Source organism: Haliotis cracherodii, unplaced genomic scaffold (assembly GCF_022045235.1).
Source record: "Haliotis cracherodii isolate W230 unplaced genomic scaffold, xgHalCrac1.p SCAF_1, whole genome shotgun sequence".
Classification (NCBI taxonomy): domain Eukaryota; kingdom Metazoa; phylum Mollusca; class Gastropoda; order Lepetellida; family Haliotidae; genus Haliotis; species Haliotis cracherodii.
Genome location: NW_027266264.1, coordinates 72,396,865 through 72,411,843, shown reverse-complemented (window position 1 = coordinate 72,411,843; position 14,979 = coordinate 72,396,865). Strand labels below are relative to the sequence as shown.

The 14,979-nt window shown below is 39.7% G+C and overlaps 1 protein-coding gene across 1 annotated transcript in view; it reads left to right on the top strand.

Annotated features, from left to right (window-relative positions):
* LOC139469338 (protein Wnt-4-like) overlaps positions 1 to 14,756 on the top strand; it is a 35,434-nt gene extending 20,678 nt beyond the window's left edge. Inside the window, exons 2-4 of the mRNA XM_071251517.1 lie at positions 6,477 to 6,733; positions 10,427 to 10,695; positions 11,250 to 14,756. Of these exons, the coding sequence (XP_071107618.1) occupies positions 6,477 to 6,733; positions 10,427 to 10,695; positions 11,250 to 11,711 (988 nt within the window). The 3' untranslated portion in view covers positions 11,712 to 14,756. The remainder of the gene's footprint in view (positions 1 to 6,476; positions 6,734 to 10,426; positions 10,696 to 11,249) is intronic.
* Positions 14,757 to 14,979: the final 223 nt, after the last annotated feature.

Genomic DNA, 14,979 nt, shown 5'->3' with positions numbered 1-14,979 from the left:
TTCAAATAGGAGTGCTACATTACAGTTGCCAGGATAACGACCAATGTCATTTACGTGTTTGGATGTGCATGTGAAAGTTGCATTGTTGTCGTGTTGTTGTGTCTCAAATTTCCACAACAATAGGATATCGATGTTCACCCAACATCTAGAATGTATAATTATAGAGAAATATAGATTAGATATTTCTTCGTAAGACCCCCCCACCCCCCCACCACCCCCACCCCCCCCCCCCCCCACACACACACACACTACCCCCACTCTCATCCATCTATTCGCAAGATGAGGGTAAGGCTCGCCCTAAACCCCTTCTTCGTTTCCTCGTCATGTTACTGTGATACTTCTGTTCAAGCTTCCATCAACTCATTCACTATTTCCGTCCATCCATCCATCCATCCATCCATCTGATCTATAAATTGATCAATTTATTTATCCATCAATTATTTGAAGCTTTGTAAGTATCACACCGAATGACGAGGATGGACATCGCTGGTTCTGCTAAACAGCGAGGGGTTGTACGAATCGGAAATGTCCACATGATACAGTGTCTGGTAAAACTGTAATTGATTGGTATTTATGACGACCATCTTGGCAAATCACGTCCTCCCCCCTGACAAGTCTGTCTCCTACCGTCAGAATAAATAGCAACAGACCAAGCGTTAAATAGTGTTACGTTGTAATGGCGTGAAAACATGGCGGTTCCACACGTGGAACATCCCATTAATCAGCTGGATTGTACTTCTGCATTTGTTCACAGTCAAAGACGCTTCGCTGCGTGCTTCAAGCAGATATTCCCCTCCGTGAATTACATAAACCAGAGGACTTGCATTAATTTCATTAACACCCACATTTCCTTTAATCATCAATCCGTTTTAGAAATCGTGCCCTGGGGACTATTTTTCTGTGCGTAAATAGGCAGTCAGTGTGCATTGTCACGGCCGTATCGAGTGTGTCTACAGACCCTCTAAGGTTATTTACAGACTTCTAGCAGACAGGCTCAGAACCACTGGTGCTACCAAAGTTCACATGTTAAGCCAGCAACAAATACCAGAGTCTTAGAAACGACTGAATTTGCCAGAACCTTAACTTCAATACTTACCCAAGGATTCTTTCACGTTTTAGAATGCTCATCTAAGGTAACTCAATATACCCAGTCTCTTAACTTACTAGACCTTGGTGTAGAGTAAGGCCAATCGACTTAGCAGTTTAATACAAGAATGCTTTTGATGAGAGTGTCAGGGTGGTATCGCGGTGTCAGCGTTGTGTTCAGTGAAAAACAGTTGTCAGGTGTTTTTAATAATCCATGTTATGCATCGTCGGTGGTCTCGAGTTGTTTCATTTTAAGATATGCACACAGGACAATGGGTTTATGGTTACAATTATGGTAACATTTCACATGTTAAGTCGGTGTCAGTTTATCTGATTTCATCAGTGGGTTTTATCCCAAGATACAAACAATATTTTGGGCAGCAGCTTATTTTTTACCTGTTCGCTATACAATCGCCAGTACTTTGTTACTTTTGGTTTTATGTGGATAAGATAGCGTCAGGCCATTGTGTTTTGTAATATCTGATTATCTTTAACTAAGTTCAAAAATACTTTATTTGCATAAGTAAATCGGAATATGTCAACAAATTGAGAGGACCATCTCCGATTAAACCAATTATGTACATTCTATATAAAAATGGCGACCAAACATTTTCCATAATCTTTCCAAAACACATCATCAACAATCAGTCTCGATCATCTGCCGAAACTGATTCTAAAGGCAAAACACTGGTGAAAACCATACGATCAGGCCTATCTGTGTACCAATACGACTATTACTCATTAAGATGGGTGATGAATTTCTAACATATGTTCCCCCAGCAACGACATAAGCTATGGCACGACACATGCTTCTACGGGCGATAACTTTAAATGAAACGTGTGATTAATGAGAGCGTTGGCGACAAGACAAGTGTGAAAAACATGGAGTGTCATAGTCACATGTTTTTTGTCTCCGGAGGTTCGGCACTGAAATCCATCGTCCAACTGCAATTATGAAGCATGCGATTATATCTCCTAGTATGGCAGCTGGGATGAACAAGCCTGAAAAATGATACCATCTGCGGTTGTCAATATGCCAGAAAAAACTAGACGCCTCCCCTAGGTAATCATTATGTGTGTGTTGTTGTAAGATGGAATACTATCATTAACGTATCTTGGTATCTTCAGCATCTGGGCAGGTAAAGACGATGCTCAGATAACACTGCGCATGTCATTTACGAAAGTTGAGACATCCGGGAAATATAACCCGGATGAAGGTATGTGGTCTTGCTGACTGTCGTTTCAGTGTCTACTTTTAGTTGTATGGATTCTTTTGGGGGGAAGCGGAAGGTTATTTTCCTAGATGAATCAAATAGTTCGTTGTGATGTTTCACTGATTACTACACCGCCCATGAAAACTCACCCAGGAATCCTTCAAGTTATTTATTATATCCAAGTACAAAGCTCACCATCGAAGATAAGGCTTTAGCGGTATGTGATAGCATTGTATCAAGCGTGTGTGGTATGGTGATTCACCTGTTATGATTTTGATGTTATCTGTGTAATTATGACACTGTAGTCATAACCTATCCAGGGGCTATCGTGTCATCTGCATCCCGGCTGCTGCCGTCACGAATCACCCAAGCGGCTATTTTTTGACACATCTCACCCCTTTCGGTTAAACGACTACAGGTATTATCTTACACTTGTCAGGTCCCCCCAAAAAGCATTTGCATAAAAAGTTAAAACCTGTTTATAATACCCACGTCAAGCTCCATCACACCTACTATCAATCATGCCGTGGTCCACGAACAATTCCCCATCCATCATCAGGAGGCGCCGAAGAAGGGGATGCGACAAGAGTCATATAGGTCCTCGATTCCTTGTCTGATAGTGGCGACTAGAGACTTCCTAGTGTCATATGCTGTAGCGAACTGTCAAGTGAGGATTATAGGGCGTTAATCTTCCCTCCAGGTAGAAGAGGCATCCAGATGAGATGCACACTGGGCCTACTGGATCATGAAATACGTCAGGTGTACACGATATATGGCTACATTTACTTAACACAGAACACAAGGCTATACAACTGCTCCAAGGCAGGTTGGGACACATCGGAATGTTTTCTGCACCGATACATCGGAATTCCGAGATTTGTGTTTTTCTTAGTTTTCCACAAAAATGCGATCTCATTTTTGTATAATTTCTTGCATTGAACGGTCGGGCGTTTAAATGATTTTCAGACATAACAAAAGGTAACCTAAAAATGTACAAAACATGAAAACCCTTATAAATTGACAGTTTCTTCAAAACGAATCCAAGGCTACAAAACCGGCAGCGATCCATTTTATTCAGTATTTAAAGGTTTCCCCATCTTTTTGGATAGGCCAACTCAGAAATGGTTCTAATTATATGGTTTTTAACGTATTTTTTAAAATATCTAATTGATTTCCGAGAAGTTCAAGAGACAATTTAAACATGTACAGCACAGATGTGTTTCGAGGTAAATTTCATAATGGAAAAAAAGATCCGCGGGTATGTTCACTGCAATGGAATTGCTCTGCTGAGGTACTCCAGAGAACATACTGTTGTCTTAGACAAATTGGATTAGGTGAGGAGAAGGTGAAATTATATCTCTCCAGCCTCACATCAAAGGTGCTGTGCTCCGCAAGGCAGGATTTACTGGGATTACATTGTCTGGTCGCATCAACCTCTGGTCAATACAGGGGAAGGAATGCGGCCTGTAGAAATGCTCTGTTGTGGAGTAATCTGTACAATCAAACCTTGCAATTACATATTTGTTGTTCGAACTAACCTGTTTGTTTTAAAATAAATACGTGCATGCGATAACCTCTTAACATTGCATCAGCGTTGGTGAATATCGCAGTTCAGGTGCTTCTATCTTCACCTGCATTAATATCCTCTTAACCTTCTAGAAGCTCGTACACCTTAAACATTTGATGGCAGCCTTCAGACCCCCTCTAAGATAAGACTTTCGGTGCAAATGAAACGTTCAGGATGATTCCAACTATCGCTCGTACACCACACATTCAAAATGAAAACCTGTTCAATATGTAATTATAACGACATGCTTAGGAATGAACAGGTCACACAAGGTCAAAGCCATCATTGGTGGCTAATCTGGTTCACGGGAACACCATCAAATATGTTGCCCACAAAAGAATGCGTCTATGTTTAGGGCACATAGAGATCATAGTTTCCAAGCACTGTATTATAACACTACCTGTCTCAGGACTTTCGCCGTCGATTCACAGTGACAGTCGTCATATGCGAGTTTGTTCCATTTCCATGGTGGTTTGGAATTAATAACACGCTGGTTGTTTTCTGGTCATGTTCACCAATAAAATTGCCAAGACAAGGTTCGGAGGTACATTGAGCGTGTGACTTGAAGGAATGTCAAAAGCTGTAAATATGTCACCTTCCTATTACGGACCGATCTACTATCTTTTCACATGTACTGGCAAGAAATATACATCACATATCTCCGAGTGCAAGACGGGAAACCTAGAAGGATTGTAGGCTTCTGAAGGAAGGGGCAATGCTATACGTGCTGTTGTTTTTTGTGTGTGTAACTACTAAAAAGTTATCTGTATGAAAGTGACGAAAACAGCATAAACACGTAATTACTGATAACACGATGACATTAATTAGGTTTACAGCAGGTCATGTTATTAAATGTGGCGATAGCATCTCGGAGACGTACATGCGAACGCGTTACTAATACCAGTTGGCATTTCCGCCATATTAGGAATAGTTTGGGGGAGGCTTTTCAGGTTTCTGTTTTCGCACATATGTTTTTGATTAAAGGCATTTAAAACATTTAGTAGACTCCATAAATTCATTAAGCCTCGTAGATTTCTAGGTTTGGGGAATGTCTCTTGGAAGCCTGTACGTGCTTTGTAAGTTCTTAGATATAATTATTCCATCAAAAACAAACATACATAATAAAAAAAGCCCAGTAATTTAATTGTTTTATCATCCCCTGTAATTGGTTTTATAATGCTAAAAACATCTTGGTATGTAATACACACATTGATAGGAACAATAAAAAACCATTGGAAATGATAAATATAGCCTTTAGATATAGACTTGTTACAGTGAAATGCTGTTAATATGGACAACAGTGTTCCCAGTGTAATCACCGCTTGCGTCATACCCGTATTGCTTGAAATTTGTTTGATCAAGGTCACAAGAGTCAAGGCTTCAGTAAAGCTTTCAAAACGTTTTATGGTAGACATGTGTACAAATTTGACGCATCAGTGCCCCCAAAACCCATTTCCGATGCAATTAGTGAAAAATTGACTTGCCTTTCCATGTGTTTGTGACGGGTCCCAGCGGCAGCCGGGATACGTTCACCTTTTCGCGAACACCTGTTTTAATCACTGCTTGATAGTGATTCATAAACCCTTTCTAATGATATAGTCGGAATCATACAAAGGATTCTGCTTGTAGCAGGGATTTCCTGATTATGGAAATGGTTGTGATGCCATTGTTTAGAGCAGAAGGGATACAATCTAGAAGTTGAGGAAGTGTAATTCTTATTGCAGTGCATGTCTTTCATACAAAACATATAAGATACATTTATACATTTCTAGCTCATAATAAACTGTGCATTCATACTTACCCAGTCCGGGTCCATGGTCGAGTCAGGATCCTATGCTTGATTTCTTTGTTTGTTTGTTGTTTAACGCCGCACTCAGCAATATCCCAGCTTTATGACGGCGTTCTGTAAATAATCTAGTCTGTACCAAATAATCAAGTGATTGACATCATGAGCATCGATCTGGATACGATGACATGAAGCAACCAGATTGGCGTGCCTGTCCATCCAATCCTGTCAGTCGGCTCTTACGGCCTTTTACGACAAGCGTGGGTTGCTGAAGACTTATTCTACCCCGGATCTTAAAAGGGTAACCTATGCGTATGATCCGATCATTGGTTTCCATTAGTTAGCACCATAGTTTTCACCATGAATTTCACCAAAGAGATAAATGATTTCAAGCTTCCTTCCCACATTAAACTGACACGCCGTGGTATAATTGCATTACAGTTCAACGTGAATATAACTCACTCTCTTTCACAACCAAACCTGCAAGGTGAACAATACCCTATAGTTTCAGTGACATGGCCTAATTCAAAACTAACATTTTTCGTGTTTACAAATCAGTAAATGCACTATTATGTCACTGGATGTTCCGGTCCATCGATCACTTGATTGTCTGGTTTGTTTACAGGCCGCCGTCGCATGGCAGACGTACTATGAATGTGAATGCTTACCATTTTGTCGAACACCTTGTGTCATCACTGTTTGTCATTGGTCCATTCGTAGCTACTTTGTCCTTTACGCCAAATGGAATCTGTTTGGGCGGATAATCAAGACAGTTTATTCTCTTGCATTGACGTTATATTCACTGTGGAAATCTTGACTCCAGGTACCTTGGCATGACGAGCTCCTACCAGACTCTCCTGGAGGAACTACAGGAGGTGCCTGTAAGAAAGCGATGTGCAAACCTGCAGTTCTTGGCACCCAAGCAGCAAAAACTCTGCGACCAGGAAGAGAAACTCATTGACGTCATTCACGAGGGAGCCAATGTTGGCATTGAAGAATGCCAATTTCAGTTTAAAGATCGTCGTTGGAACTGCTCCACCTTCAACACCACCAACGTCTTTGGACAGGTTCTAAGCACAAGTAAGTTGAGAGAAACTGTATGTAACTTACACAGTTGTCTGTCTGTTAGATGAGAGTAATCCCCCTTTGTATAAAACGTTCCCAGTAATCCCTGTACCAATTAAACCTTTCACATCCCTTACACAGCTCATAAAGGTGAATAACCCTGTGATGCGAATAACACAAGTAGTTTTAACACGGGGTCCGGATTAAGGCAATTACTTTGGAGAGGGACTAGGGAGAGTTAAGACCAATACTTGGCAAACGCTCGGCATTGCATATTTTCCTTCTATCTGCTTACAAATGTCTTTTGTGAGTTATTAAATCATACCTGCTCCATCACACTGCCTAAACCATTTTAATCACATCTATAGTTTCTTTTATTCCAACCACTTATAATATTGATATATGTCCCTTTTCACATTAACGTTCTCGTTTCGAAAACAGAATCTCATCTTGTGTAAATGTTGTGACAACATAGCCCTATGAGTAGTAACGTATTTATTTGGATTTATTTATCTATGGGCCATCATATGCATTAAGTGATGATTTGCTCATTTAAAACAGAAATAGCAAAGATATAACCTAATACAAATAGCTAGGAACGCTTCAAAAACCAGAAGGAGAAATGTTTATTGTGATTCAAAGTGCTCACATAGCCCTCTGAAAGTCATACTTCTGTAAAGAAATGTCAAGAGATAACACTATTCTGCATGTTTAGAAATCAAGGCAAGGTGAGTGGCAATGGCTCTGTGTATTGTCTTATCTGCTCTTATCCCGACATAAAAGTGCCAGTAAGGGTATGGGGTCGGGCAATGGGGCGGGGGAGAAGCGTTTCTTCCTGCGAAAGTCGAGGAAACCACGTAAGCTTTCGCTTCGGCGTTACTGCGATCGTCGAGATAACGTCGCGCAAACAGTTTTCGTTCCTGTCAATATCTAACAGCGATGTGCCAAGTTTTGACATTGCTCTTCGTTATGAGATGAAGTTTGACTTGGAAACCGACAGCTAATTGTGTTATGGGGCACGCTCAGCATAGATGCGTGTATGGCGGCCGCGCTTGACAATAGCCAGTATGGGTTTCACGTCCATTGATTTATCGAGCGCTGTTCTCCTAAAAAGCATAATGTTTATCACTGTCAAGTTGAAAATTGACTGGTACTTTTTCATTAAGTTAACTTCAATTTGCTTCACTATGATATGAAACAGGAAAAAAAGAAAGGTATCTTCAACAGGTCGGGATCGGATTTTAGGTTATTATTTCGCTTTATTGGATTCAGAGAGTAATGACAATGTGTCACTGGTTTTCATTTATGAAAATAATTCCTTAAGAAACACGATACTTTGAATACTTGTTCTGAGGGAAACGTACGAAATCTGATCTTTCTTTTTGAAAGGATATCAACCAGTTTTCACCATAAGCACAGTACATATTAAAACAGTGCAGGGTCGCTATACAAATAAATATAGGTTAAGTCATGTTTAAAAACATATTAATTTACATTATGTTGAAAATAGTTTCCATCTTGATTTGATATGTAACATTATGTTGGCGATACAGTTCTATAGCTAATGGAAGACATGCAGAGCTAACACGAATCATTATGAAATAATGATCACCATAAAAATTTAGTCATCCACGATGCGTTAAAGCTGTGAAATATTGTAGAAGTTGAAAGCGTTGTTGTAAACGTATTTCACGTCTTTCGTTGCCCCCCAGGGATGCAGATAGTGTTTTCGTCGCAACTGTAGCTAACAACAGCCATTTATAACGTATCTTCCCGACAACTGCTTTTCATCTCGAGAAACATCGGCTGGAGTGGACAAGACGAGTTGGGCTGATCTGGGTGTTTTGACAGTTTAATTATCTCTGAAAGACAGCCGTAGCGTCTCTTAACATCAAACATGATTTATTAACACAGTTTGTTTGGACAGCTGTATGCTAGCATACGAGTTAGTTGGGTGGAAAGGGTGAATTAAGTTGAGCGTTCATTCTCACTGGGAAAGGAAAATATGCACATGTTTGAGTTAAGTCAAGCGGTTAAAGCCGTAGCAAGGGTCAAACACGAGGAGAATTATGTAAAGCGGTTGATTGGACGAGGAGGCGACAGTACACATTCTTCCAGCAGTGGTCGGGTGCAGGTGCGGAGTGATATGGGATGGGTATATGCTGTCGAAAAAGGTTGAAGGGTCCTGACATTCACAAACATTGCTTATCTGGCTCGTTTCATTTGCACATTTCTTGTAATAGGCTTTGTATATTGCTTGTCTTTTTCAGCTTTTATTAAAAAGAAATGTCAATCGTTGCAGACGGATGTTCGAAGAATAGAATTTACAATCATAGTTGTTTTGTGTTGCCTCTGCGCAAATGCTTATGCTGAAGCTTAATTTATTTAACTAACAAAGACTCTCCTGATGTGTATTTGCAGAATGGTGTAGAATGTAGACATGTGGAAAAAGCACCGAATACATTATCCTCCGATCAAGACCCTCTCCACAAATGAAGTGGGAAGGGTGTGTAAGTCACTGTAACTAAAGCGACCAAAAACATATTTCCATAATCACAGTGTCCAGTGGACGGTTCCGACTATACCAATAGTGATGATACTAGACGTTCGCGAAAAGCTACCCTGCCCCTCTAGTCTCAGTTTAACACCCATATCGTGGCAGAGACACACGACATAGACTTCACACATTGAACCCATGTGAACAATCGGACTTGGATCTCTCAGATGAAGCTCAAACACCAGGACCAAAGACATACACCGCTGCCTTTCCAAACAAAAAATATAATAAGGCATGAAATTCGATAGTCTAAATTGAAAAGGCAAAGGGTTGACTGCAATTTAACCTAATACAATGTTCAGAGTGGTTGGTTGGTTTGTTTGTTGTTTAACGCCGCACTCAGCAATATTCCAGCTATATGACGGCGGTCTGTAAATAATCGAGTCTGGACCAGACAATCCAGTGATTGACATCATGAGCATCAGTCCACGCAATTGGGACTGATGACGTGCATCAACCAAGTCAGCGAGCCTGACCACCCGATCCCGTTAGTCGCCTTTTACGACAAGCATAGTCGCCTTTTACGGCAAGCATGGGTTGCTGAAGACCTATTCTATCCCGGATCTTCACGGGTTCAGAGTGGGATTGTGTCATGGGAGCTGCATGTCTCGAGTCCGGGGCTAGACGTTTTGTAATCGGCCCCATGTGTGGGACTGAGGCATTGTTTCACGGACACCTGGTGTCATCACTTTTTGATAGTGATCCATAAATGCATTCTCCCGAACCCGTGAAGATCCGGGGTAGAATAGGTCTTCAGCAACCCATGCTTTCCGTAAAAGGCGAATATACATGTCGTAAGAGGCGACTAACGGGACCGGGTTGTCAGACTAGCTGACTGGTTGGATGCATGTCATCGTATCCCAATTGCGATGTTTGGTGCTCATGATATCAATCACTAGATTGTCCGGTCCAGACTCAATTGTTTACAGACCGCCGTCATATAGCTTTGAGATTTCTTATGATTATGGATAAGATTTTGTTGCTTTATATACATGAACATGTCAGACACCAGGACCGCAAAATGTCCCAAGCCAGACCCTCTTTGGAGATAATTTTGTAAAACATATGTATGACCAAGTTTGCTATCCATTCCAAAAACACCTCTTTAGATTATTATTCAGTGTATTAATATTTTACGATATTTCTTTCAGAGAGTCGCGAGACAGCCTACATCTACGCCATATCTTCGGCCGGAGTCATGTACAGCGTCACCCGCGCATGCGCACGTGGCCAGCTTGACCAGTGTGGATGTGATACAAAAACCCGTCAGTTGGTCACGGACGGAAAGTTCGAGTGGGGAGGATGTTCCGACAACATCAGATATGGACAGAGGTTCTCGAAGGAGTTTGTGGACTCAAACGAACTGAAAGTGAAGGATTTTGGACTGATGAACGTCTGGAACAATGGTGCTGGGAGAAAGGTAGGAACTACGCACAGTACTTGTCAAAACAAACTACACCTCGAAGACGATCTGGCGCGAACGTTCACGTCCGTGAGGTGACTTTTCTTTGAGCAGTTACAGTACCGCGGTTACCCTATCACCCACTCTTCATCTGGGTTACGAGCCGACCTATCAGAGTGAGCGAGCGAGTGAGTTGGGTTTAACGCCGCTTTAGACCTCTTAGTGCTGCAGGATCCACTGTGCTTTTCTACTTTTCCTTTTGGCTTTTAAAATTCAAATTGTATTCACTTTGACGTCCAAATATGTATGTTGTGTACTTTTTGTCATGGAAAGGGAAAGTTTGAATAATGATTCCAGACAGACTATGAAAACCGGTATATATAAAATGAAGGCCCAACGAAACTGCTTCCGGTTTTTTGTTTTAGACTTGAAACACATTAGTCAAACTGGAAACACCTAGAATAAATATTTACAATATATCTGAACCCTTATAACAAATAGGTATCATTTGTGATGTCCACTGAACGATAACATGTAAATCTGTTTTTAAAAATATATTCTTTCTTTTCCAGACCATCAAGGACAACATGGAACTTATCTGCAAGTGTCATGGCGTCTCTGGTTCGTGCTCTGTTAAAATCTGTTGGCGAAAGATGAAGGCTTTTCGAAAAATAGGCTCAGCCCTCAAAGCACGTTTTGATGGGGCCAGTATAGTCAGAGTGGACAGAAACAGACTGAAATTAAAACGACTCAGTAAAAACCAAAAACGGCCGACGAAGAGAGATCTTGTATATTTAGAGGAGTCTCCGGATTTCTGTAACTTTAATCCTGCATCCGGGTCTTTGGGTACTCGAGGCAGAAAGTGCAACAAGACAAGCATCGCTCTTGATGGGTGCAGTTTGATGTGTTGTGGAAGGGGTTATTATACACTAGTGAAAGAAGAGAGGGATGATTGTGACTGCAAATTTTACTGGTGTTGCAGAGTAGAATGTAAGAAGTGTACACGAACTGTTGAAATGCATTACTGTAACTGATAGCGATGTTACCAATGACTGGACCCTATGGCAACTGTCAAAATGCATTACTGTAACTGATATCGATGTTGCTGTTGGTTGCATCTTATTGTAACTATTGAAAGGCATTACTGATCTGATATCGATGCTAGTAATGGTTTAAGCTATCTGTAACTGTTAAAAGGCATCACTGGATCCGACAGCAGTGAAACCAATGGATGACATTGCGTTATAGTTGTAGAACTACGTTCAACATAATCAAGGACTACAGTTGTCAACAGTTGGACAACGGTGTTTTTCCCAAGTTCACCAGAAGAGTTGGAGAACACAGTTGGGACATTTGAAGCAGCGAAAACGCATGAAAGAGTAATATTTCAAAAATATGGTAGTGTTCCTAAATCACGTTGGAGGCAACTGGATGGCGTTCTGGGTCTTCCTCATCTCCTTCGTTCTGGCAGTTGTGACAGACCACCTAGGCATTGTTCAGTTACTGCTGAGCAGCTGATACCAGTTGGAGCAACAACAAGACTCTTTCGAGGATACAAACACCAGCCTCTTCCTCAGAGACGCCCGAGAAGGTTCACTGACAACGTGATGTATGACGGCCAGTTTGATAACCCTGCTACGGAATGACCCTTGTTACGGACCAGTCTTCGCCGCATTTAGTTAAAGTAATGGCTGATATCAGCTGATGATTCTGGTGCTCGGTATTTTCTATATCATCAACTGTCACCACAGTTACTGCAGTGGAAACTAGTTCAGAGAATGTGCAGGCCTAAAGTGGCGCTCTGCCCAAAGAAAGTGAAATAAGGATATTAATGTTCTCCGCATGCTATAAGTCGACAAACAGTTATATATAAATGATAACACCTGTCACCGCGTAGTAGAAATTAGATGACATTTGACGAATCTGCATGTGTCTCTAGATACGGTATTACATGAGTAATCTGAGTACAAACCGAACATGATTTTACTAGTTAGTTAAGGTTATAGTCTCTCCAGTTAGAATATTTTTAACTGATAATTATCTCTGTATGACGTAAATACTTCAGACTATAAATATATGTGTACATGCAATACATAAGTGATCAATATGATTGTAATTATAGTTTTTTTGTAACCTTTGGACAGTAATTATACCTGTGAAGGTTTTCCTTGTCGTTTTGACATGTCTTTATTTCGTTATTTTAATAACAAAGACAATGAAATGTTAACTAAGTGTCTCATTGGCAAAATCTTTGCTTAATCAAATATGTATAATATATTTAATTCTTGAATGAAATGTTAATTAAGGGATATATGTTTTGTATTCTGCATCTAATGGTTACTAAAAGTTGCTGTCTCCCAATATACGTACCTTTATAACAAACGCCACTGTACTAAATCGATAACGATTTTATATATTACAATATAATATTTGTATTCTAAATAACTTAATATTTATTTAATACAATGGTAAGTGTACGTGTTTTATGATTGTATTTTCAAATTATTTTTTATTTTATTTTTAGACATCATAAGATTGAAAAATGCATAATGTTGCTTAAAATGTTGCTTTTACTTTAAACAGTTTCGATGTTTTAGACGTTCTGTATTACAAGAATATGATTAAGTGTAGACAACTTAGCTTCTGTAATCTACTGAATATTTGTGAATGATGCATAATTTAATGTAACTATCATGTACATTGTCATAGAATGTAGACTCTGTGTTGTTTTGTCCCATGACTACATGAAACTAGAATATACGATGGATACATGTCTGGGCCACCGTCTACATCGTAGTGCCATTGTAAAGCACAGCACAACAGTACAGCAAATAAGATGGCTCTGTATCTTGTAAACAATATCAACTGGAATCGGTTTACTTTATTAAATTACAAAACAGCTCAACAGCATTTTTGAATGACCTATTTGCAAGATATTATTTTACAAATCTATGGGTTCTTATTTCTGTGAAAGGTTGTTTTAATGAAGATATATCATAGTTGTATAGCGAGATACCATGTCTACCCATCGTAATCAAACACTGGACATGATTTATTCATATATGATATGGCTAATTATTTCAGTTAAATCTTGGTACCCTACACGAATAATTGTTAATTAAGCTTTTATGTGATTCCATAAGGCGTAAGTGATTAAATGAGTCAACTTTCATATGTTTAATACTAGTAGCTTATTACGTTAAGTACTGCTAAGAGGTTCCAACACCTTCTACAATGGGTGTCCATTCTGGTCTCACTTGCGCAGAGAGACCTTAGCCCTATAACTACAGCACGTATTTGTTATGGGAGTCACAACTGTCTTAGTGCTAAAATCGTTTTGTGCAAGTGGCACCTTAGGACCAAAATGTATGGGTCACGTTCTGTGGTGATTTAAGGGGCGGTGGGGTAGCCCAGTGGTTAAAGCGTTTACTCTTCACGCCGAAGAACCGGGCTCGATTCCCCAGATGGGTACAAATGTGTGAAGCCTATTTCTGGTGTCCCCAGCTCTGATAATGCAGGATTAATGCTAAAAGCGGCGTAAAACCATACTCACTCACTGTTGTAATTTAGGAATTTGTTTCTCGGAAGTCACATACTTGATAAATGAAGTCATGATTTTGTACATATCTGAATCACTGTGTAAATTTGGTCAAGACTCGAACTTTAGTGTATATTGTGCTTATATGTAGTATTACTCGTACTATGTAGCAAAATGTTCACAAGTGTATGTTAGAGAGGAAATATTTATTTTGCTGTAAACACGGTAACCGTCATAATGATAAATGGATGACTTTTTTAAGGCAAACGTGTACATGTCTTTACTGTACGTATAGGTATATACATATGTAGGTACAATGTAACGTCAACAATCGCGATTGGTTTTACGTAAATACTAAATACGAAAGGGATTTCTTGTTGCAAAGTATGTATGTGACAATGTTTTAACAGTTATGTGCATATTCAATTTGTTCACAGGTCGATGTTGTTAAAGTTAATCTGTTCAACCTTTCTTACGACATATGATGAAGAAATCTTGTTTTTAACTTATATCGCAATTATTATGAGAAAACCAGTATGCTTTCTCCCAATTTAATACTGTAATTAAACCATTAATATCTTAAATATGCGTTATGTTGTTATTTACATTCAAAGTCATTACGTCATGTCATTTTACATTATTTTAGTCATATGTTTATACATGTAGAGATTATTTATACAAAATAAGAAATACAGTAGAGGTTATGCATGTTCTGAAATATGAATGTGAATGGGTCGATTCAAGCGGTTTAACTTGAACATAAT